The sequence below is a fragment of the Armigeres subalbatus genome, chromosome 1 (genome assembly GCF_024139115.2).
Source record: "Armigeres subalbatus isolate Guangzhou_Male chromosome 1, GZ_Asu_2, whole genome shotgun sequence".
NCBI classification, from domain to species: domain Eukaryota; kingdom Metazoa; phylum Arthropoda; class Insecta; order Diptera; family Culicidae; genus Armigeres; species Armigeres subalbatus.
Window position 1 is genome coordinate 56949824 of NC_085139.1, and position 23392 is coordinate 56973215.

General features: G+C 41.3%; 2 protein-coding genes across 3 annotated transcripts in view; one reads left to right on the forward strand and one right to left on the reverse strand.

The window, feature by feature from the left end:
* LOC134225837 (uncharacterized) overlaps positions 1–23392 on the forward strand; it is a 738557-nt gene that overhangs the window by 599088 nt on the left and 116077 nt on the right. The window lies entirely within an intron of this gene.
* LOC134225827 (parkin coregulated gene protein-like) overlaps positions 17020–23392 on the reverse strand; it is a 40510-nt gene continuing 34137 nt past the window's right edge. The window contains exon 4 of the mRNA XM_062706202.1: positions 17020–17463. Within this exon, the coding sequence (XP_062562186.1) occupies positions 17228–17463 (236 nt within the window). The 3' untranslated portion in view covers positions 17020–17227. The remainder of the gene's footprint in view (positions 17464–23392) is intronic.

Sequence of the window (23392 nt, forward strand, 5' to 3'; positions counted from 1 at the left end):
CCAGATTGTCGGTGAGTCAAGTTTTGATTCAAACTGATTAAAATCCGCCATTATTCACTTTTGTCCGAGGTACCCCCTGGGCCCTGCGAAGGTACCCCCAGGGGTACATGTGCCCCAGGTTGAGAACCGCTGATCTAGAAAAAGGTTCGTTATTGCTTGACCTTAGGTTTCTCCAGATCTAAACGCGCTAGTCAAGCATGAGATTGCATTGGGGTTTCGAATAATAATTTTGCAGCAATTTCACTTTTACGGTGTATTCTATAGAAAGGCGTGTAAGGCGTCGCAAAGTTACAATGAAACTAAAATATCTGAAAGAAAGCAGAAATTAGTGATATTACGGTAATAATAATTGAATAATTCAAATTTCTATAGGAATTTTCTTGTTGATAGAAAACAAACAATACTTTGGCTGCTATTAGTAACGAAGGACATCTATGTTTGCTTAGATGGAAATGTCAGTTCAGTGTCGGGAAGCAGTTAATGTCACTTTTTTATAGCATCCGCCATTATGGTGAGCGTGGAAAGCTGGATTATACTTGGCTCTTATATAAAAAAACAAAGACGTATTCTTCTAGGCACGTCTAAGAAAAAATAATTTATTCACATATTGGTGAAACTCCCTTCCTCGAAGTTAGCCAATAATTCTACCTTGTACGGTTCGGTATACGATCTTCTTCATTACTTTTGTACTCAACAAAATAATTTGTCCCCGTCAAACGCAACATGTTGCGAAACAATCGGTTGAAATTTGCTCTACGAAAAGTTAGCTAATATGTTTCTTGGATTTATGTACGCACACTATCGATATATAAAATTATGGGTCTCCAAGCTTTCAATAAAATTTCATTCTTGCAGTGAAATGATAGCGTTTTGGTACACCTTTGTTGTAGGAGTTAGGCAAACATGTTTATAAAGTTGTATTATAGATAGGGATAACCTTTGTCAGATAAAGTTGAAAAGTGCAACGTCCCGCGACACACGGGACGTCTGCTCACTTTATATTTAATCAAGTTTATTTTGTTTGTAGCCATCCAAGAAGCTTTGCACCCTTACATTTCGACTACGCTTCGATTGGCTCTCATTGAATGTCGCTTTTGTCATCGAGCAAAGCCAGACCTTCGAATCGAAGTTTTTCCACCGAATAATCATCTGATAGCCCTTGGCTAACGGAAACCCTAAACATCCAATCCAGAGATCAAAGACCCCCATAAAATCGACGATGACTGTCAATGCATATTTTATTGGCTCCGGACGGGGACAACAACGACATCGAACGATGGGGATATTCGAAATCGCTATTTTGCCAGGACAAAAAAGAATAAATACAAATTCTTTCGAACGTCACATTCCCACCAGACACAACGCGTTGACCGGGACGGTTATAAGCATGGGAAACACGATCGATTTACCTAATGGGGTCGGGCGACTTTATGCAGACTAAGAAGACTGGAATTTTATAAAACTTCATTCCTCGAAGACCAGGATAAGTTAGCATACCAAGGGTATACGCTCCATCATTAACAAATGCTTCTATGTAAATAATACTCACAGAACGGACGATTTTGGCTTGTGATGCTACGTTCTTTCTGCTGAAAAAAAAAATCTCAAAACTGAGAAACAAAGCAATTTCCGCTCTAACTCTTCGTTCTCTACAAAGACATATCCGAAGGTTAATTTGATTCCTTAGGAAACAATTAATTTAAATTTGCTCAATTTGTACAAATGAGCTGAGCTGAAATCAATTCCAAAATGAGATGATAACCTTTCTGTACAACTTTGTTGCACGAATAAAGTAAACTCAAACGCAAATAAAACGCTCCACAAGTGAAGTCCCACTTCCGGAGTCACCCGCCAGTTTGATTGGGGTTTCCTGCCTTGTTCGCGATTCCCATCGTAGCGACAATATAGCACTGTTGCTGTTACTTCGCGTCGCACACACAACTATCCGGCCAGTCAGTATAGACGAGTCGAACCACACCAAGCCACCAAAATGGAAAGCCAATCTCTACAACGCCACCCCCGTCCATCCCACGCAGATAATCTATGTGCCAGTAGTGACGTGCGCGCTCCACCGGAAACCAACCAAATAATGCAAATACGAAATAAACGAATATAAACTTTTTCCTTCATCGTGTAGTCGGTCGTCGGTTGGTCGTCGGTTGTTTCACCGGTTACAGGGACCATAAATTCTCCGAAGGCTGAGTGAGAAAAAAGCATAAATTTACGCCACTTCTACGAGCTTCCTCTGGTTTTGGGTGGCGGTGGTAGTTGGTTTGGTTCTTCCAAACTCGAACCTGGTAGGGACCCACCTGCTAGACAAACTTTTGAATAAAAGATTGGTGGGGACACTCCTTCCCCTGGCTAAAATATCTAGAATACAAATGTAACATTTTCACGTTTTTTCACGATTCGCTCTCAAATCTTGCTTAAAAATTTGGTCTATTTGAGCATTTTAAAATCCAGAATGTAGCACTTCTTAATTTTCCAAAAAACTAGTGGAAAAAAAACTTACTTTATAAATGAAAAATTTGGACTTATACAAATTGGCACGAGATGATAAAAAAAATCTTATAAAAGGGTCTTTTTAGCCAAAATGTACAAAAAATATAGGGTAATAAGACGAATATCGTCTTCGTTGACTTCCGTAAGCAGAGGGATGCTTGTTTTTATTGACTTATATCGCTCTAAAATGGCAAATATCAATTAAATCATCTGGTTTACTTCTTCTATTCAAAAGAGGAAAAGAACGACGAAAACTAAGAGAACGCTCTCTTATGCGACTTTCGCTAAATATTCAAAAATTTCAATGATGTTACAGATGCCTCAAAATGATGGATACTATTTTCACGGGTGTTCACTCCGCAGGTCTCTATAATAGTGTTGCCACTATAGATGAAAATTCAGACCCAGAAATAGGACGCAAATCTGGGAAAATAATGTGTGTCATGATAAGCGAAAATTCAAGTCATTCCAAAAATGTTATTGCTTCCTGACTTCCGACGACGTAGAGTTAACCGTGGGTTCCTACCATCGACTGCTTCGAGTGGGCCACTACCGACATACAGCTGGAGACGGCCTTCAACATTTGCTGGCGAACCGTGCGTTGTATTTAGGTCAGTGGTCATCAAATTTTGAATAAATACAGAAGTAGTAGAACTGTCCCGATCTCCATTTCACTGAACATATATTCCTCTCATCTCGGAACAGCACCAATTTTGTCGCTTTTTTTGTCAATATGCGTGCTCACTGCTGGAAAATCACAAAAATGAGAAATAAATCAAATTGCTTTCCATTACTTTGTTTTTTTATGGGATGAATATCGGTGCCGTGAGATGGATTCCAGGAGCAGTTCCCCTACTTTTTCGTCCTATAAGGAGCTGACCTTTGCGGTTGCAACTTCTACTCGCCAAAATGGTTCTTTTATTAAACGAACTTTTTTTGGTACTAAGACTCAACCGATCGGAACGGCAACAGAGAGATTCTCCTCTCCTAGTTTGAAACCATCATCAGAAGTTTGTGGTTTATCTCAACACGAGAAAGACTCCATCTTCATTAGTTGGATAAATCGGAGTTTTTTGAATAAAAGTAATCGAATACCAAACACATACACCTGAGGAGATTGCTCAAGTAGTATGGGGACGGATTGTCAAGTAGTTCACACCCAACCCATTATCACCAAAACCTTTTACACTGATCATGATCCCCCGGTCCGTAATAAAGCAATCCTACTTGATGCAGCAATGGCATCGAAAAATGTAATTCAGAAGCACATGGCATTTTGGGTGATGGCCTACCGCTCCTGTCGCCAACCCACTAACTCGGAGAAGTGCGCATCTCTAGCGTTTTTTAATTTTTATTTCTAGAGACTTGCAGTTCTAGGTTGGTTCATCTTTTATCGGAGAAATCATATACAGTATTCTATGAACCACACAAAGCATGCACCATATTTGAAACAGTCGAATAGATCTTTGGTTACGCGTGTAGATCTAAAGGCCACACTTCGGAAATTTTCTGGACGACCAAGAACTTATGCCTTGAACACAATCTATTCTATGAGTCACACAGAGCATGTACCATATTTGAAACAGGCGGACAGATCTTTGGTTACGCGTGTAGATCTAAAGGCCTTATTTCAGAAAAATCTTAGATGAGTTTGAGCATAGATCGGAACACATTCCTGGTTTCATATCACAAAATCTATGTACCATGTCACGATCCATACTAGCGTACTATGACCTACGAACAACACCTAGCGAACCTAGCGGTGTGAAGGTAGTGAGTTTGTTCTGCTTTGTGCGGCCGACTCATGGTTAGTTAAAATCATCGTGTGAAAAGAATGGCATGGTCGTATCGCTTATCAGAATGAATCCAGATCCAACGATGCTTATCGACCAACTGATAATCCTTCCTGTGGTTTTTGTGGAGACGCAGAGATAAACACGGTCTTCAAATAGCAAAAACCACCTACTAATATTCCTTCCCTCTTCCTAACTGACTACAAGGACGTGGCGGGCGCTGTTATTGATCATTTGAACATTTGAGTCACTGAAACTTTCACACTGAGAATCCTTGAACAACCCCAGTCAATCACTCAGTTGATTCTTTGTGCAGTTACACTGATTATGATCAATCAGGGAGTAGCATCCATAGATATGTGTAGTCAGTGAAAGCTAACGCTAAGCTAAGCCGAATGGTTACCGATACAGATTTTTACTTTAAAGAGTATACATTTTCCAACCGTGGTTTGTACAGGATCCGATGGACGTCAGGGTTCGTGGTAGGTTCAATCGTTGTTTTTGTGGTGTCAGGTTGTGCTGTTACGGTGTTAGAGATGTCATACAGTTAATAATCGGGATTCGTGGTAGAGCGAGCTAGTGGTTGTGCGTTATATTTGCATAGCCGGACGAGAGAGCACTCTCTGAAAGGTCTGAAAGGTTCTCTCCCGGGAGTTGTCATTCTGCAGAAGTTCAGCAATTTTCTCCACTCGTTGACATCGCGGTGGAGAAAAGGACTGCTCTGCCCGATATTGGTCAAGGCGTCAGCGCCATCCTTTCCTTGGATTCCTGAGTGTTCAGGGACCCATATCAGGGTGAAGTTTCTGTTGAGCATGTCTTGGATTGCGCGAATGAAAAAGTGATGATTGGCTGCAAACACTAGTGCTGTCAAGAAGCTCAATGAGTCCGGCACGACCTTTACTTGGCTCGGTGAACCCAAATACCACTGCCGCCTCCGTTGAAAGCACCAACCAGTTATCCGGCAGACGGCCGGAAACGGAATTGCTTTCAGCGGATTTGAAACCTATTCCTACTTTGTCTCTAGCTTTCGAGCCGTGTATCGGATTGTTGCTGATCGGTGTTTGTCGTCATCTCGCTGTTCAAAAGGACTTTACGCTTGTTGCTTATTGCGCTATTTCTTCAGCTGTTCCTCCAGCGATGGGTCGATTCTAGGCCTATCGTCCTTCTAACTTTTTGCTTCGATGCAGTGGAGACCGGCGACATTGGGAGATACTTTTGATACCGTTGATAGAGTATTTGGTTGCTTCTGGTGAGCAGGTTCTAGGAGCCGACACTGCCCGTGGTCTTCTCCAGGTAGCATATCGTTCTACAGCAGAATGCTAAGGTGGCCTTATAACGGAAAGGCAAAACGCCAGCTTCGGCACACGATAAATCCGCCGGTGTGGTTAGTAGGCCGGAAACCAATCTGATTGAACGGTTGTAGACCGACGCGAATGATCGAATAAGTTCAGGGAAGTTACTGGAGGTTAGCTCGATGCCGTACAGAAGACGGTTCGAGATGACTGCGTCTGCTACACGGAGCCGAGTGGGGCTTTAGTGGGAGATCAGTTTTATCATGTTTGTCCTATCATTACTCGCAGTGGTGTAAATGGCTCTACAAAAAAACTTCTTCCAAGAGGCTATCATTCGTCCGGTTAACGAATGATAGCCTCTATGTTCTTTAAGTTCAAACCACACGTGCCTCAGCCTAGGAGCAGTAACACTATCGTCTCATGGTAAAAACGCAAACGTCAAGATCTGATGTTACTTTAGAAAAATTGAAAAAATCGATTGTTTCTCGTAGAACATTTTTAGGACATCGAATTGTAAAACCGGACGATTTTAAAACCGGACCTCAACTGTAAGATCGTACTTGACTCGACTTGAAGAAAACAATCGCAGCTTATGCTATTTATATTACGCTAGGATAGCATAAGCTGCGATTGTTTTCTTCAAGTCGAGTCAAGTACGAGACACTGAGGACGACCTTACAGTTGAGGTAGTGAGCAGTAGTGACTCTCGACGTGAGGAATGCTTTCAATAGTGCCAGTTGGGCAGCTGCTACGAGTCACCTTGAAGCGCTTTCTTGTTTAGCTCCTTTAGGAGGGTAAATCAACGCAATCTCAAGCTTCTCCAGAGGGAATGGCTGATTTAAGCTGGCTCTGTTGTCTGGAGGACTTGGAAGGCGAGGATTTCGGCGGAGGGATTGGGGTGCTTTTTCCGGTATGCTTTACACGTAAAAAAAATAACCTTATATGTTATGGCAAAAAACCATTCTAAAATACTTATACTCTTCATTATGCCACCTAATGAATGATCCCATACCAAAAAGCTAATAACTTTCATAAGTTAATGAAAAGTATAAGTTTTGGAGTGTATGTGCCTAATGCAATATATAAGTTTTTTCTTACATATCATTAAGCGCCTGCTTTGACAAAAAAGTATTAGAAATCTTAATAACAAATAACATTAAATTTTTTTACGTGTAGAGTATTCCTGGTAGAAGAACTGGTGGTAAAAATGGTCTGCTGAAGCATATTTCACTAGGGCCAGGTCCCGTTGTGTTGCGGCATTGATTCGGAAAGAAACCCCTTTTGGCCGTCTCTTTCCTGAGAAGAAGCTTACCCACTGTCACAGCTCGGCTGTCGACTGCTCACTATTGGTACTTACTTGATGGTCTACAGCTCTTCGATGAACCTACGCCGAATAGAGTATCTTTCTACACTGGACTCGACCCTGGGCTATTCGCTTCCAGTCGCCATGAACGTTGAGCCCTCAGGTCCTCTTCAACTGCAAAAACCATCGTGTACGCGGCCTTCCACGAAGCCTGCAGCCTCTTCCGGGTTCATACGCCGAGTATTGTCCGCAGCACCTTACGCCAAATACTCCGAAAGCTCTCCTATCAGTTTCCTTTAACGTCCACGTTTCATGGCCGTATAAAGCCACCGGAAGAATCAGAGTAGTATACAGCGCGATATTTGTCTTCGTTTGCAGACTACGGGACTTAAGCTAGTTACGAAGTCCGTAATAAGCCCTATTTGCAGCTGCAATACGCCTTTTCGCCTCGCGGGTTACATCATTATCGCACGTCACTAATGTTTCAAGATACATAAATTCTTCTACCTACCACTTCAAAATGAACCCACTTTGATTGCCAGCGACCATGTACTTCGTCCAATCCTCGCTGTTTCCCTCTTAAAAGGCACAAAAGCCTCTTCCACGACACGGCGATCAATTCCGAATCAGTTACGCCGGAAAACCATGTTCTAGCATGATTTGCCATAATTCATTCCGTTTCACTGAATCGTACACTGCCTTAAAATCAATAAAGAGATGATGTGTCTACAAGTTGTACTCCCGGAATTTATCAAGGATTTGCCTCACGGTAAACATTTGATCCGTCGTTGATCGGCCTTTACGAAAATCTGCTTGGTATTTGCCGACGAAGGACTCTTCAAGCGGTCTCAATCTGTTGATCAGAATAGGGGACATAATTTTGTACGTGGGTTACTTCTCGGTAATTAGCACACTCATGCCAGTGCCCTATCTTAAAGAGAGGGCAAATGAGGCCGTCCAACCAGCTAGCAGATATTTTCAACATAATATGGTGCAGAACTTTATAAAGCTGCTAACTGCCATGCTTAAGAAGTTCAACTGAGAACTGGCCCTTCCCCGCAGAACTGGCCTTTAATAGCTTTTCTAACCTCATATAGTGTAGGTGACTCCACAGTCCACAGTGGGTTAGTGTTTCGGCTGCTCTTGCTTCCTTGTACCGATCTCTATTCGATCGGGTACCCGACACCAACATCCGTTGCCAGAACGTTCTTCTCGTCTGTTACTCTCTGACACTCCACATCGAACCAACCCGTCCTGGATCGCCTCTGTACAGTGCCCTCCACTTCTCGTGCTGTTGTGCTCACCGCTCCATGGATCGACTCCCATAGATCGTTAATGTTGTCGCTGATGTTGATTGCACTTATTCGTTCGTCGAGCTTCTGGCGATATTCAGCCGTTACTCCTTCTGTCGACAATCGCTGGATATTGTAACGCATCGTTCACTGTGATCTTTCGTTCGATATAGTTGACAACCGTGATCGAATTTTACTGACAACAATCAGAGTCATTGTTCTTACCTCTGAATGTCCGCACATCGATAACATTCGAGAAATGGTGCCCATCCACCAGAACATGGTCTATCTGGTCGTAAGGTTCACCATTTGAATGTCTCCAGGTGTTTGTGCTCACTATTGGTGCCATCCATAAATCCCGTCCACGATTTCTTTTTGACTTCTCTGACCGTCTGTCGACATTCCATTCTGGCAGCTTGATATAGCCGATGATGGAGACCATAACCATGGGAAAAGGCCACTGACTGGATCCTAACCGCGACCATTTGAAAATCGGCATCCACTACGATCTCTGAGAAGAGGACCTCCTCCAATACCCTTTTTTCTGACCTACATCGGCAGACTATTTGTACTTGTCACTAAGGGTCTGGCCCATAACTGCGGGCGGTGTCCGGTAGATTTCCTGGAGGGCAATCACTACTGGGTCGGAGCTGGAGGCCAACCATTCCAGGTCACAGAGGTTGTTTTGGAAACCGTTGACGTTCCATTGGGGTATCGATGAACTCTGCTGCTTGATACTGAGAGTCCGGAACCCACAACCAGCAGATATGGGGGAGCTGACAAGGCAACATAGGTGGTAAGAGAGAAAATCGACAAAGGTGTATGTTCTGCAGAAACTAATTCATTGTGGAGGGTGTTTTTGATTTCAAGGATTGATATCCGATCGGATACCAACCAGTACCGGTTGGGGTGTAGCATCCGCACCGAGGGATACTCATAACTATGGGGCTTGAGTGTTGCTTGTATTCCTAGAGGACCGGAGTGTGTAAGGATGGGTGGGAGCCGAAAAGCGTGTATTTTTTATCTTTATTATAGTGAATTTTAAAATTTCCTAGCTTTTCATTTAAAAAAGTGTATAGTTTGAGTAAGAGGTGCTCGTGTGTGAGACTTAGATTGCAAATTTGTATTTTATTTTTCAATATTGATGTTGTTATCGAGGAGGTGGTGATTTGGTGTTATTGTTATTGGCTTGTGTTACTTATTATTATTAGCTAGTGTTGATAGAAAGGGAAACTAAGCCTGTAAAACCACTTACTTTTTTCCTTTGCAGTCGCACCTCCCTAGGTCTTCGAGCTGCTGAATATTGAGTCGTTGTTGTCTACGGAGTCCCTTGAGTAGCGGTCTCGCTTCGGTATTTGTGTTGTTGTATCCGAAGAGTCGCTGGAGATGTCATAAAACTTTTCGTCAATTTCATCTTCTTGGCTTGATTGTTTTTGGTGATTGTTTCTTGACTATCTTGCTTCACCATGCTACTAGGGTATTTTGCGATCAGCTTGTCCTTAATCTCGAGACTTTCCTGCAACTTGCTCACTGTCTCGGTGAGAATGGCTTACATACGTTTTCCGACTCTTACTTGTCGTGTTTTGCTAGCTTGCCCCAGTTCAGCTCATCGATCTTGCTGTTCTTGCTTGAACTTGTCACTTTTACGGAAGACCCAGCTTGGCCCGATCCGGTACGTGATCAGCATTAAGTTATTTGTTCTACATAAGCTACTACCATTTGCATTGAAGATGCCACGAAAAGACTCGAATATGAAAGAAAAAGAGCAAACCAACGTTTAACGGCAATCGAAGTGAGAGAAAAATGGTTATCACTCTCCAGGCTGTTTTTCTTTCCCGAAAAGCGATTTCTCCCCGAAAATTTTCGTGAGGAAGCATCCTGTGCTCCTGAGATTGAGTGAGCGTTACGAACCCTGATCTCTATAGAAACGTGAAGAATGAAAAGTATGCTACTAAAAAGTATGCTACTCTACAATTTTTATTCCGTGCAGGGCATGAAAGTATGTAATATCTGCTCAATTTTGTGTTTATTACCACTTTCAACTCGGTGGATTAAAGGACTATGATTAATTCAACAACTAGTCATTATTATCAACATAAGTCTTTTAAAATAACAAAGCAAAACACCTGTCCATGACTGCTTTTCATGCGAAATTGATCAAAAACCCCACGATGCTTTCATTTGGTCACCTGAGATAGAAAAAGGCACTTTGCTCTTTGTCTTATGACGATCACGACCTTTTGCAGAACTCGCTGTGGGTGCTCAATAATGGATACTGGCGTACCGTCGCTAAGTTTGTTTGTCCATCATTAGCAGTCGTTTGTACTGATTCTAGTTCCTGACTTTCAACACGTACGATGCTCCTCTATTCTCCTTACTGTCGCCGTCAATCGCTCCGCCGAGGAGCGCTTCCACGGAACGGTGAAGGAGGATGGGATTGGCGACGACGAGCGTCTTCGATACGTGTAATTATCATCCAGCCGATTCAAAACTTTTTTTTTTTTTTTTTTTAACTAGTTTTATTTGCTAATTATCTAATACATGCATTCATCTCTTAGACTAGGTGTTCCGTGTTTTCTTAACACTATCATCCTTATTTGCTATGTTACATTTTTAGTTATTATTAATACATTTCAATTGCCTCTGGCAGTTAGAATATTTCCTCTGGTTGAATTGAACCATGTAGGAATTACAATGTTTTCTACTTACACTAAACTTAACCTAATTTATACTAGGGATACAAGGAGCTAATCGTTGCAATAGAAGATTGCAACGATTTTTGTCTAAAATTGGAAATTATTTTGTTGGACATTTGTTGCAATGTCTCAATATTAGAAATTCTATGAAGTTCATTGGTACTATACCACGGAGGCAACTTCAGAATCATTTTCAGAATTTTATTTTGAATCCTCTGAAGTGCCTTCTTTCTGGTATTGCAGCAACTAGTCCATATTGGCACAGCATACAACATGGCAGGTCTAAAATTTGTTTGTAAATCAAAAGTTTGTTCTTAAGACAAAGTTTTGATTTTCTGTTTATAAGTGGAGATAGACACTTAATATATTTGTTACATTTGGCTTGAAGGCCTTCAAGGTTAAAAGTTAATTTTTGATCTAGCAGAAGTCCTAAATATTTAGCTTCGCTAGACCAATTAATTGGAACCCCATTCATAGTGACAATATGTCTGCTAGAAGGTTTCAAATAAGAAGCTCTCGGCTTATGTGGGAAAATTATAAGCTGAGTTTTGGAAGCATTCGGGGAAATTTTCCATTTTTGCAAGTAAGTGGAGAAAATATCCAAACTTTTTTGCAATCTACTACAAATGACACGAAGGCTACGCCCTTTGGCTGAGAGACCTGTGTCATCTGCGAACAAAGATTTTTGGCACCCTGGTGGTAAATCAGGTAAGTCAGAAGTAAAAATGTTATACAAAATGGGCCCCAGTATGCTGCTTTGGGGAACATTAGGTTTACAGGTAATCTATCAGATTTTAAATTCTGATAGTTTACCTGCAGTTAACGATCTGATAAATAATTTTGGATCAGTTTAATAATGTACAGAGGAAAATTAAAATTCATCAATTTTACAATCAAACCTTGATGCCAAACACTGTTGAATGCTTTCTTTATATCAAGAAGAGCAACTCCAGTCGAATATCCTTCAGATTTGTTGAGCCGAATTAAGTTCGTAACTCTTAATAACTGATGAGTGGTTGAATGCCCATGGCGAAAACCAAATTGCTCATCAGCAAAAATAGAATTGTCATTAATATGAACCATCATTCTATTGTTTATTGAAGAAAGCAAACTGATTGGGCGATAACTAGAAGCCTCCGCTGGATTTTTGTCCGGCTTCAGAATTGGAACAACTTTGGCGTTTTTCCATTTATCTGGGAAGTATGCCAATTGAAAACATTTGTTAAATAAATTAACCAAAAAGAATAAAGAGCTCTCAGGAAGTTTTTTGATAAGTATGTAGAAAATACCATCATCACCCGGGGCTTTCATATTTTTTAATTTTCTAGTAATAGATCTCACTTCATCCAAATTAGTTCCCAACGAAGGGTCAAAAACATTATCTTGGTTGAGAATGTCTTCGAAGCTTCGTGTAACCTGATCCTCAATTGGACTAGTGAGACCTAGACTAAAATTATGGGCACTCTCGAACTGCTGAGCAAGTTTTTGAGCCTTTTCGCCATTTGTTAATAAAATTTTATTTCCTTCTTTAAGCGCTGGAATTGGCTTTTGAGGTTTTTTAAGAATTTTCGTTAATTTCCAAAAGGGTTTCGACTGGGATCCAACTTCGAGACATTATTCTCAAAGTTGGTATTTCAGAATAGCGAAACGTTTTTTAATTTCATTTTGCAAATCTCGCCAAATAACTTTCAACGCGGGATCGCGAGTTCTTTTGGTATTGCCTTCGCCTCACATTTTTAAGACGGATCAGTAGCTGAAGATCGTCGTCAATAATAATGGAGTTGAATTTAAATAATTTCACATGTAGGAATTGTAATGCCTCTGGCTTCGACAATTAAATTTGCCAAAGATACGAGCGCATTGTCAATATCACTTTTGGTATCCAAAGGAATATTAACATCAAAATTCCTATCGATATATGTTTGAGAGAGAATCCCAATCAGCTCTATGATAATTAAAAGTAGAGCTGATTGATTGTAAATGGTTTCTTGTGAGATTTCAAATGTCACAGGAAGGTGATCAGAGTCAAAGTCAGCATGAGTTACCAATTGGCCACACAGCTGACTTGAATCCGTTAAAACTAAATCAATTGTAGAAGGATTTCGACTGGAAGAAAACAAGTAGGGCCATTGGGATATTGAATAGTATAATATCCCGCAGAACAATCTTCAAATAAAATTCTGCCGTTGGAATTGCTTTGAGCATTATTCCATGAACGGTGTTTGGCATTGAAGTCACCAATTACGAAGAATTTTGATTTGTTGCGAGTCAGAATTTGAAGATCAGCTTTCAACAAATTCTTTTGCTGCCCATTGCATTGAAAAGGCAAATAGGCTGCAATGAAGGAAAATTGACCAAAATTTGTTTCAACAGAAACTCCCAAGGTTTCAAAACTTTGGTTTCAAACGAAGAAAATAATTTATGTTTGATACGTCTATTAATGACGATGGCGACCCCACCACAGGCGCTGTCAAGACGATCATTTCTGTAGATAAAATAATTTGGATCTCTTTTAATGGAGAGTCCTGGTTTTAAATACGTTTCAGTTATAATGGCAATATGCACATTATGAACTGAAAGGAAGTTGAATAATTCATCTTCTTTACCCTTTAGAGAGCGGGCATTCCAATTTAGAACTTTCACACAATTATTTAGATCCATTAAAACGGAGTCCGATAACCATTTTTGTGTGTACTTTATACCAACCTGAACAGCTTCTGGTATGGTATTTGCTTTGAACATTGCATCAATCATGTGATGCAATTGTTCAGTTAAAAATCAAAATCGGAAGCAGTCATGCTACCTGAATCGGCAACATGACCATTATTTTCCGTTGGGACATGGGTATAAACCTCATTTTGAGAAGAGAAATTTTGTCTACCAGCAGCGATGTTTGCATACGTAGGTACATTCGAAAATTGGAATTTACTGAAGTGCTTGCTACCCGTTGACGAGCGGCAAAATTTGTTTGTGAATTGTGGTGGGTATGAATTGCTCGACTGGTAACCGGTTTCGAAATTTGAGCGTTTGAAAAATTTCTACCCGTCGAATCTGGGATCCGATTGAATTTCCTGTCATCAATTTTGCACGGGAATTCAAAACTTTTTGCGTGAAGGGCATTCCCAGAAATTGGATTTATGATTGCCCCACAATTTGCACATTTAAATTTATTGAATCTTCTCTCACAGGACATGCGTCCTTGGCGTGAGAGGTTCCACCACAAATCATGCATTTAGCATCCATGTGACAATGTTTGGTTCCATGACCCCACTTTTGGCACTTACGGCACTGGGTGGGGTTTTGGAAATTTCCCCCAGGCCTGCGGAAATGTTCCCATGTAACACGGACATGAGACATAATACAGGCCTTTTCCAAACTTTTCATATTATTTAAATTCTTGAGAAATGCCCCTCTGGGAAGTACCAGAGTGGGATTTCTTTTTCATCTTAATTACTTGGACTGGTGAAAATCCAAGTAATTGAGAAATTTCAATTTTAATCTCATCCAGTGATTTGTCATCACTGGGGAGACCTTTCAAGACGACTTTGAACAATCGCTCAGTTTTGGCGTCGTATGTGAAGAATTTATGGCGCTTCTCAGTTAAATACTGAAGAAGACGTTTGCGATCGTCAAAGGATCCCGGCAAAACGCGGCAGTCACCCTTCCTAGCAATCTGAAATGAAACCTTGATCCCCTGAAGGTTACTCAAAATCTCATTCCGGAAGCCAGTAAACTCGACAACAGATACCACAATTGGCGGAATCCTTTGCTTTTCCGCATGAATCGAATCACCTGGGCTAGTATATTCGATTTGCTCAATTTCATCATTAATCAAATCGAACTGATTGCTCAGTTCGATTGGAGAAGAATTATTTCCGATATTAGAGTTAGAAGGAATATCTGAATTCTCCAGCTTCCTTCTATTTTTTCCGCGCTTTGGCAGGACGGTCTTGAAACCTTGTTTCTTTGAAGGAAGTGGAGAATTCAGAGACTCCCCCTTCCTCTTGTTTTTATTAATGCTCATGGCTGAGCGTGGAGACGTGACCTTCTAAGAGGTTTTTTCCCAGAACGGTGTCCCTGCAGGATTACCACCGCTTGTCGGAATTTTACTTCCGCAAACGGGTCCAACGTAAAACGAAGGCACGGGTCCTTGCAAAGATCGTAGCGGGATCAGTGGGTACAAATAGCGCTAAGAAGCACCGTTGAAATTAAAATAGCTTCGGGTAGTATTAAAAACTTCCTTCCGCAAAGAGAGAAAGAACCGCACAGCACGAAAGCACGATGCGGTCTGATTCAAAACTTTAATCCGGGCCATTATTTGGGCACCCTAAAATCCCTAGGCGGTAGGATTGGCCCGCGGCCAGCGCTATCGTTAATTACTAACGCCGCCAACAACCGGCTCGGGCGGATTTCGATTTTCCGCGTGACAAATACGCAATACGAAAGCGCGACGAAAATACCCACGCACTGATATGTTCGGACCGCGTCGCCAAAAAAAGTTTGCTTTTGCTGTTTGACACTACCGCGCTGGATACTCGAAGTCAGTGAGACTCTGCGGTGAGACTGTTCACTGCGACCACTAAAAGTACCACGCGTCTCCACCAAACTGGTGGGAAAGTTTCACCGCACTCGATTGCACTAAGTCCCGGTCGGGAGGAAAAAAGAAAACGGTTCTATCTCCGGCACCCGTGTACAGACCAGGGCGATTCTTGGCCTTCGGCCCCCAATTCAGATGCGGACCGCAGTAACTAATTTGCTTCCAAATTCCGGTCCCAGAACGGGTACTTATTTGATCACCCAATCACGCGCGTTACCAGCCTAATGAACGACGTCACACTCGAAGAGGAAAAAAAACCGCAAAGGACCGTAACTCCGGTGGCCGTGGCTGGATCGCGTCGGCTTTCACTGTATGCGCGCCGCGAATTGGTTGACTATCAGTCGAATTGAAAAATCGCTCGGAAAAGAAACTCGCTTACAGAAGAAAGTCCGCATTCTAAACTTGCTTTGGCTGAATCGCCTCTACTGCCGTAACCTGAAAAAGTGACGTATTCGCCATTTTTCAAAAATGGTGTTAACGAGTACTACTCATCGAGCTCTTTAACAGAAAAATGGAAAACATGCATGTTGTAAAATGGCTGTTACGTCACTTTTCCAGATTACGGCAGTCTAGCGTTCTTATGCTTCTGCCTCCCTGATAGAAGGTCCAAGTATGCGAGGAATGGGTTAAAGGGGGACGACTAGTGCCGCAGAGGACCAACTCTGTTTGACTTCACTTTAGAGCCAGTAGAAAAGTGTTTCAGCTAACCAAGCCTCAAAGACCAGATGGAATATTTCTCCTTCCTGATCTTCCCTCTATATTTAGACGATATTTTCAGAAAGCCTATGCCACAGAAGGGTGTTTAGCACTGGATTGTCAGCGAATTTTTCAGTCTCTACGGACAGGCGTCTTTAGGCTAAATCGAAAATATCGAACTTTATTGATTCTCTATGGTATGTTTACAGAAGTTTTGCTAATTCTGCATTTTTCAATTTTTTGGTGCTTACTGATAACGTGAACTACTGACTTATACATAAAAAGAACGTGCCGTGACATATCGGAAATCGAAGATTTTGCATCGCAATCAAACCAACCAGTGCCAACCAAACTCCCTGTCACATTTGCTGGCTGGCTGACGGTGACATTTCGCACCACCACCAATCAGTGTGCCCGCCAGTGTCAATTCCACCGTATAGCACTCGCATGATTTACCATTTTGCAATCAATTTCAATGCCGGGGTAATATGTGCGCTTCACAATAAACGGAAATGATTGATGGTTTAGTGCAACGGAACCCAGATTGGACATTGCATTGCAGCACGATTTCTGTATGATAATCGTAACGAAATCTCTGCTGACTGGACAATAAAATTAATTCTCATGGAAAAGTGGCCAAAATTAAACGAAGTACAAGTAAGCGAGCACTTGCAATCACCTTTACAATAAGCAGCAGATGTTAGAACCAATATCCAGTAAAACTTTTAAGCATTTAAAATGTATAAATTGTTAGTGTAATTTTATGTAAACATTGGATAAAGATATCGAGAAAAATAAGTAAAAAAAAATTAACAAAAATTGTTTATATATTAGAGAACAAAAATCAGTGGAGAAAAAACAGTGTATTCATTTCGAAACATATTTTTGGCTACTTATTTTCATTAATGCTTCGTTGTGCGTCCGCAGAAACCCGATTTATCGCTTCTTTCGACAGAAGTTTGATATATTTCGTCCAATTTTCCGCCGGTGATCGATGCGCTTTCATCGGAACTTTCATTGCCAGCCAAACAAAATAAATAAAATCCTGCACAGATTTCACTTGTTCAGCACACAACTCTCGTACGTAGGTACCATGTATTTGATGTTGAGATAGGCATCGGGCCCACCGTGACGTTCCAGCACTTGCAGTGTCTCGTTGATAACGTCGCCCAATCGGTGGCCTCCCTGGAAGTCAATGCGGTCGCCGATGTTCACGTTGAAGTCGCGGAATAGGTTCAGTATGGGGAGCAGCTGCCGGTAGTAGGGAACGAGGGCCAAACCAACCCATGGTCCTGAAAGGAAGAACAAAAAACAGCGTGATTATTATTTCAAGTTATTATGTTTCCTGGAAAATTTTGCGGATTCAGGGGGAACACTAGTCGGAACAAAGCCTTATCAAACAATACAACAATTTTTTTCAATTCAGGACATACGGCTGAAAATCTCATTCAGCAGCACTGGTTGTTTGGCTGATCTGGTCATTTGGCTGAAATGTCGTTTAGCCAAACTAGTCACTAGAATGAAAAAATCGTTAAGCCGAACCGGCCAAAAATACCGTTAGTCTGAAAAGATCTTTTCGCAGAACGTGGTTTTTTCAGCCCGTGCGTCAACCCCAAATTCACAGCACGTATCACCAAGGAAGTAAACAGCTCGATCTCCTTCTTATGGATTATGTGCCCAATTACAATGAGAAGTGAGAAATGAGGAGTGAGAAGCGAGACGCCTTTCTTCGCATTCCTAATTTCTCACTTTTCAAATGACATATTCGGCCAAATGTCCTATGCGGCCAAACGACCCTTTCGGCCGAATGACCCTTTCGGCCTAATGACCCTTTCCGCCTAATGATCCTTTCGACCAAATGATCCTTTCGGCCAAATAACCCTTTCGGCCAAATTACCCTTTCGGTCAAACGACCCTTTCGAGCAAACGACATTTTCAGCCAAAAGTGAGAAGCGCGAAATGAGAAGTGAGACGTCTCACTACCCACTTTACACTACTCACTTTGCACAGTAAGAAGTGAGAAATGAGGAGTGAGATGCCTCACTTCTCACTCCTCATTTTTCACTTCCCGCTGTAAAAAGTGAGTAGTGAGACGTCTCACTTCTCACTCTTCATTTTTCTCTTCTCAGTGTCAAAAGAAGCGCGAAATGAGTATTGAGAAAGTGAGAAGTGCAAAGCGAATAGTGCTCACTACTTACTTTGCGCTCCTATTTTTAACAGTGAGAAGTGAAAAATGAGGAGTGAGAAGTGAGTCGTCTTACTTCTGACTCCTCATTTATCACTTTTTGCTGTAAAGAGTGAGAAGCGCAAAGTGAGTAGTGAGACGTTTCACTACATCATAACTTCTTGATTCTTGAGATAAACCGCTTTGCCTAAGATTGGATCTCTCGAGCTCGTTCCTCCTCCACCGATACTGGAGCGGAATACGATATAGACGTTGTTTCATCCAGTACGTACTGCTGCCGCATCAAGTCATGCAACTGCTGTTTGCTTACGAAGTAAAGATTGAGATACGTCTGCAACGTGGTCCTTCGCTTCTCGGAAAAATATCGTGCAGTCCATTTCCGGCTCATTCGGCTTCCCGACGCGTGACTCCAGCGTCGCAAATATGTGCTTGTTATGCTAGCTTCTCATGCTTCCCAAAACAGACTCCGAAGGTCTCGAATCACGTCCGGACGGAATCAGGCAGAATTAACTGACTCCTGACTGCCTCTCCTTGTAGACAGTCCTGCAGCCGCATAGAATACTCCAAATTCGTGAATCTCCATCCCGTTGTAGTGCGTTCAAACCTGTTGATGAATGGTGGTCAAACTTCCGGTTCCCCATGAATCTGCAACATCGCTTTCCAAGCGGCAAGCGGGTCTCTCGTAATACAACCGACTCTCTTCTATCTGTCACCAACGTCGATTCCCCTCGAGCACTGCTGCCTTTCGCTGAACTCAGATTTTTTTTCATACTTATTTAAGTGTTTTTCAATTCTAGATTAAGTTCAACACTAACACTCAGACTGATTGATGACAATTTCCGGCTCTTCCTCCAATGATTTCATCGACTACGTTTGGTTTGCCTTCATGGTTCTTCATGAACTCCTGCTTCCATCGGAATTCCACCTTTCGGGACGCTCTCCTAAAATGTGCGGCGGATGGCTGCTTGTATGCCTTCGGCGGAAGGCTGCTTGCTTCCCTCTTCGACCACCTACCGACAGTGCCGTCCTCGCTCTTGCACGAGTTTATTCTTTTGACGCTACTGTTGAATTTCTTCCAAATCGCATCTCGCTGCTCCAAAAAATCCTTATCCGCAACCAATTAGCCGCCCAACATTCCCTGCTCTTGCTACAACTGTTTGTTGCCTTCTGTTTCTTTTTTATGTTTTATTAACTTATCATATCCTCTTTTTCTCTGCTCGCTGTCAGCTATCTGAAACCTCACTTCTCACATCTTTTCGGGGTGGCAGTGCTGCCTGAACACGCGTGGTTAGACCAAGTGACATTTGAAAGAAACGAAAAAGTGGTAGTGATAGTAACATAATGTGACCAGCAAGCGTCCTGTGAAACGCGGGACGCCTATCTGGATTGCGTCACTGGCTTGAAAATGGATCTTCCAAAAGTGCATTTTACATAGATTTTGGCCAAAAAAAAATGGAAAAATATTTGTAAAGCTGTATGAATTGTAATAAATTTGTAAAACGAAGTTGAAAAATGCAGCGTCCCGCGAAACGCGTCGACGTCTGGCCACATTATAGTAACATAATACGCGTTACAAATCATTTATTTACCATAGAATTACAAATGGGCGGGGTTCTGCCAAAACGCACAAAGCGCCAACAAGAAAAAATCCGATTTTTCAGCCATAACTTTCGTTTAACATTGATGCCAAATCGTCTCGGATATGCCTCATCCTCATAAGGATATCCTACATAAGGATATCCTCATGAGGATATCCTACAACAAACGTTTGTATGGATTGATATGAAATGATTTCCGTTTTGCTATCACATACAAAATATTACAAGCCAGTCAAAAAGCTGCTCGGTGCGGTTTGGCAGAACCCGGACCATATCATTTTCAGTAGCTCCTGGAAGCTTCTTCCAGAAAATGAAAACCTCCTTCTAAAGATAATATTATTCAAAACCGATTACCACTAACAGCTAGCCGCAACAACTATCCTATTTTTAAATTAGATATCCACTCCCAATACGCTTGTTTTGCTGCTTGAGCACCATTTGAGCACACCTGTCGCCACCATATCTAAGGCAATTGACGCAAACAACAACAGCTCGGCTAAAGAAGTAATAAATTTACATTTAATTGGACCCCCACACAGCAGCACCCGATTGATTGCTGTTTTACCTCTTCTGCTTAGTTGCGGCGAGCCTGCTGGGGGCTGCGCGGTGCGGCGTTGGACAATATTGACGGAAACAACATTTAATTACTTCTACGAGTGCATCTCTCATCAGCCAGAGAATTCCGTTTGTATTCCAATTCAACTTGAACCGGTGGATCAGCTTCTTTTGCTCGGGAGCCAACACAAGAGTCCTGTTCAGACTGTGAAGCGCAGATAAAAATTAAATTAAAAAATTCTTCCGTCCGTCCAGCATGGGGTGGCGGCCAATGGATGATCCTACAGGAAGGAATGATCCATTTCCTGTAGAAAATGGCTCGACAACGAAGACGATGGTTTGCACCGTCGCCGCCCAAGTTGATGGCCTTTTTATTTCGCGAGCACCTGTTGTTTCTTCCGAAGAGTCGAATAATGGCATTTCCTCCCGGTGCGACCGGAAAGATACCTACCGGAGAACGAAGAAATTCTGCGCCAGGGAATAAAGACGTGCACAGTGCCATTAGAGATGACGGTCGGCGTCCAGGTTTTATTATCGGGACGCCGGAACCATGATGGGAGGAAAAAATCGTGATGTGCGCTGCCATTTTGCAGTGTAAAGTGCTGCTGAAGCCCATCCCGGTGTTGTCCACACGTGTGCTCAGCTCAAATGGATAACGAATCCTAGTTCCACGTGATTCTAGCTGGGATGGGGGATGTTGAGGGCGGTAAAGCGCGACGATTAAATTTTTGCGCCATTTTTACGATCGGGTCTACTTTGTTGCAGCGGGAAATAATGGAGACATTTTGCTCGTAAGACATCGGGTGAGTTGTTTACTTTGTAAAGTACATTTTGTGGAAAATCCAGGCTGTGATATTGTTGACCTTACCTGATTTTTTATTACCGAGGATTGATAAGCGAGAAGCGAAAAGTGAAAAAGGGAAAACTCAGATGTTATTTGGTCAAAAGGGAATTTGGCAGATTTTTATCATCATTATCATCACATCAGAATCGCACTACTCGTCATCAGTACTAGAGCTATAAATAATCGAATGTTTTTGGTGAAGCCTATCGGCCTTTTTTGTCACCCTCACTTCGTAAGGGGCCCCACACACGCTCCGATATGTTGTACAACTTTGACTCCGCCCCCAAGTTTGTGCGACCAATTCAGTTTGTACAACCGTCTGACGAACAGTTGGTACAACCAAAACTCCAACAAACGTAACATTTCGTCATTTTCTTTCTGTATATGCTGATGTGTTTGGTGCTTTTTCACGAATACATACTTAATTGGATGAATTGAATTGGAATGAAATAGGATTTGAGAGCCAGTTCGCGAGAAGCGCGACCCCCTTTCCAAGGGAGGTTGCAACGATGTTCTCCGATTTGGATGAAATTTTCAGGGTTTGTTCATATATGTAAGAGAAGACATTTAGCAAATTTTCAGATTTTTTCATTGAGGGGAAGTGGGGTAAAACGGCCCTTAAAAAATTATTGTTCAAAAATCGCCAAAACCAAAAAAATGCAATAACTTTGGCAATGAGAAACCGATTTTGTTTAAATTTTGCACGTTTTTTCTACTCAATTAGTACTTTATACCAAGTGGTTAATAGGGTTATAAAGTTGTTTACTTTAGGAGAAAATTGACTTTTTCGATAAAAAATGGTCGTTTTTCCAAAGGGAATATTTTTCACCAACAGATCTAGGATAAAAAACTAAACCCGTAAGACAATTAAGGAACTAAAGAGCTTTCATTTCATATATAATTCAGAAGCGCCAACTCAAGAATTTCTTAGAAAATCGCAATTTTCTGCAACACTGTTTATTCTTAAGAAAGTTCGCACAAATTTCGACCCTACTTATGTTGATGTTTCCCGACCTGGTGAAAACTGTCTAAACTTTTTTGTCTCAGTTGAAATTAAAAATCAGAATTTTCTATTAGGGAGTGAAGGGTAAAATAGTCCTTTAAAAATAAATATCAAAAAATACATCATTTTTTTATGTGAGTTCTAGCAGAAAATACATAAGTTTAAAAAAACTGTTTCTTCTTCCTTTCAATTCATCTATATTTTTCGTCTCAATAGATACGTATATCCTTCCTCGCTGATCTATATTAGATAGCAAACTATTTGCAGAACAATTTTCAACAGAAGTAAAATAGGACCAAAATAAGTTAGCACGTCTTTCGCAAACTGAAACAAAAATGGATGAATTCGGCGAACGTGCTTGTTGATATTTTTTTGAATAAGCTACAATTAATGTGGGTACCGGTAGTGATGTTGCTTTTACATCTATGCGAACAAAAAACAATTATTCTTAACGACAAATGAGCAATTTCGGTAAATTGGGTAAAATAGCCTTGTAAAAATAAAATGTCAACAATTCATAAATTTTTATATGTGAGCTCAAGCAGAATATACATCAAACTTATTGAAACTTATTTCAGTGCGCCGACTTAAGAATAATCAATCAAATTATGAATTTCTGCACATTGCACTGTTTGTTTGCAAGCCAGTTTGTGAGAATCGCAACTCCATTTTATCGATGTTTGAGCATCTGGCTGAAACTTACAAGGTTTATTTCTATATGTAGATGGAACTATTTGGCAAAATATTGGGATGGGGAGAGAGGGGTAAAATAGATCTCAGAATATAAATAATGTTACGAAACAAGATAATCGTAACCACATTTCTTAGATTTGATTATTCCGACCCAACTGGCAACTAATCTAGTGATTTTGCTAGTTTGCTTCGAAATTCTTCCAACCTTAGTATTCTTATGGTTTTCTATCTGTCAACAATTAAATCCTTCACAATCTCTCAATCTCAAAAAATAATGTGAACTGGTCAACTAGTCATGTCATTTCTATAATATTCCGGCGGAGGTATTGTAAACTTTGCGCCG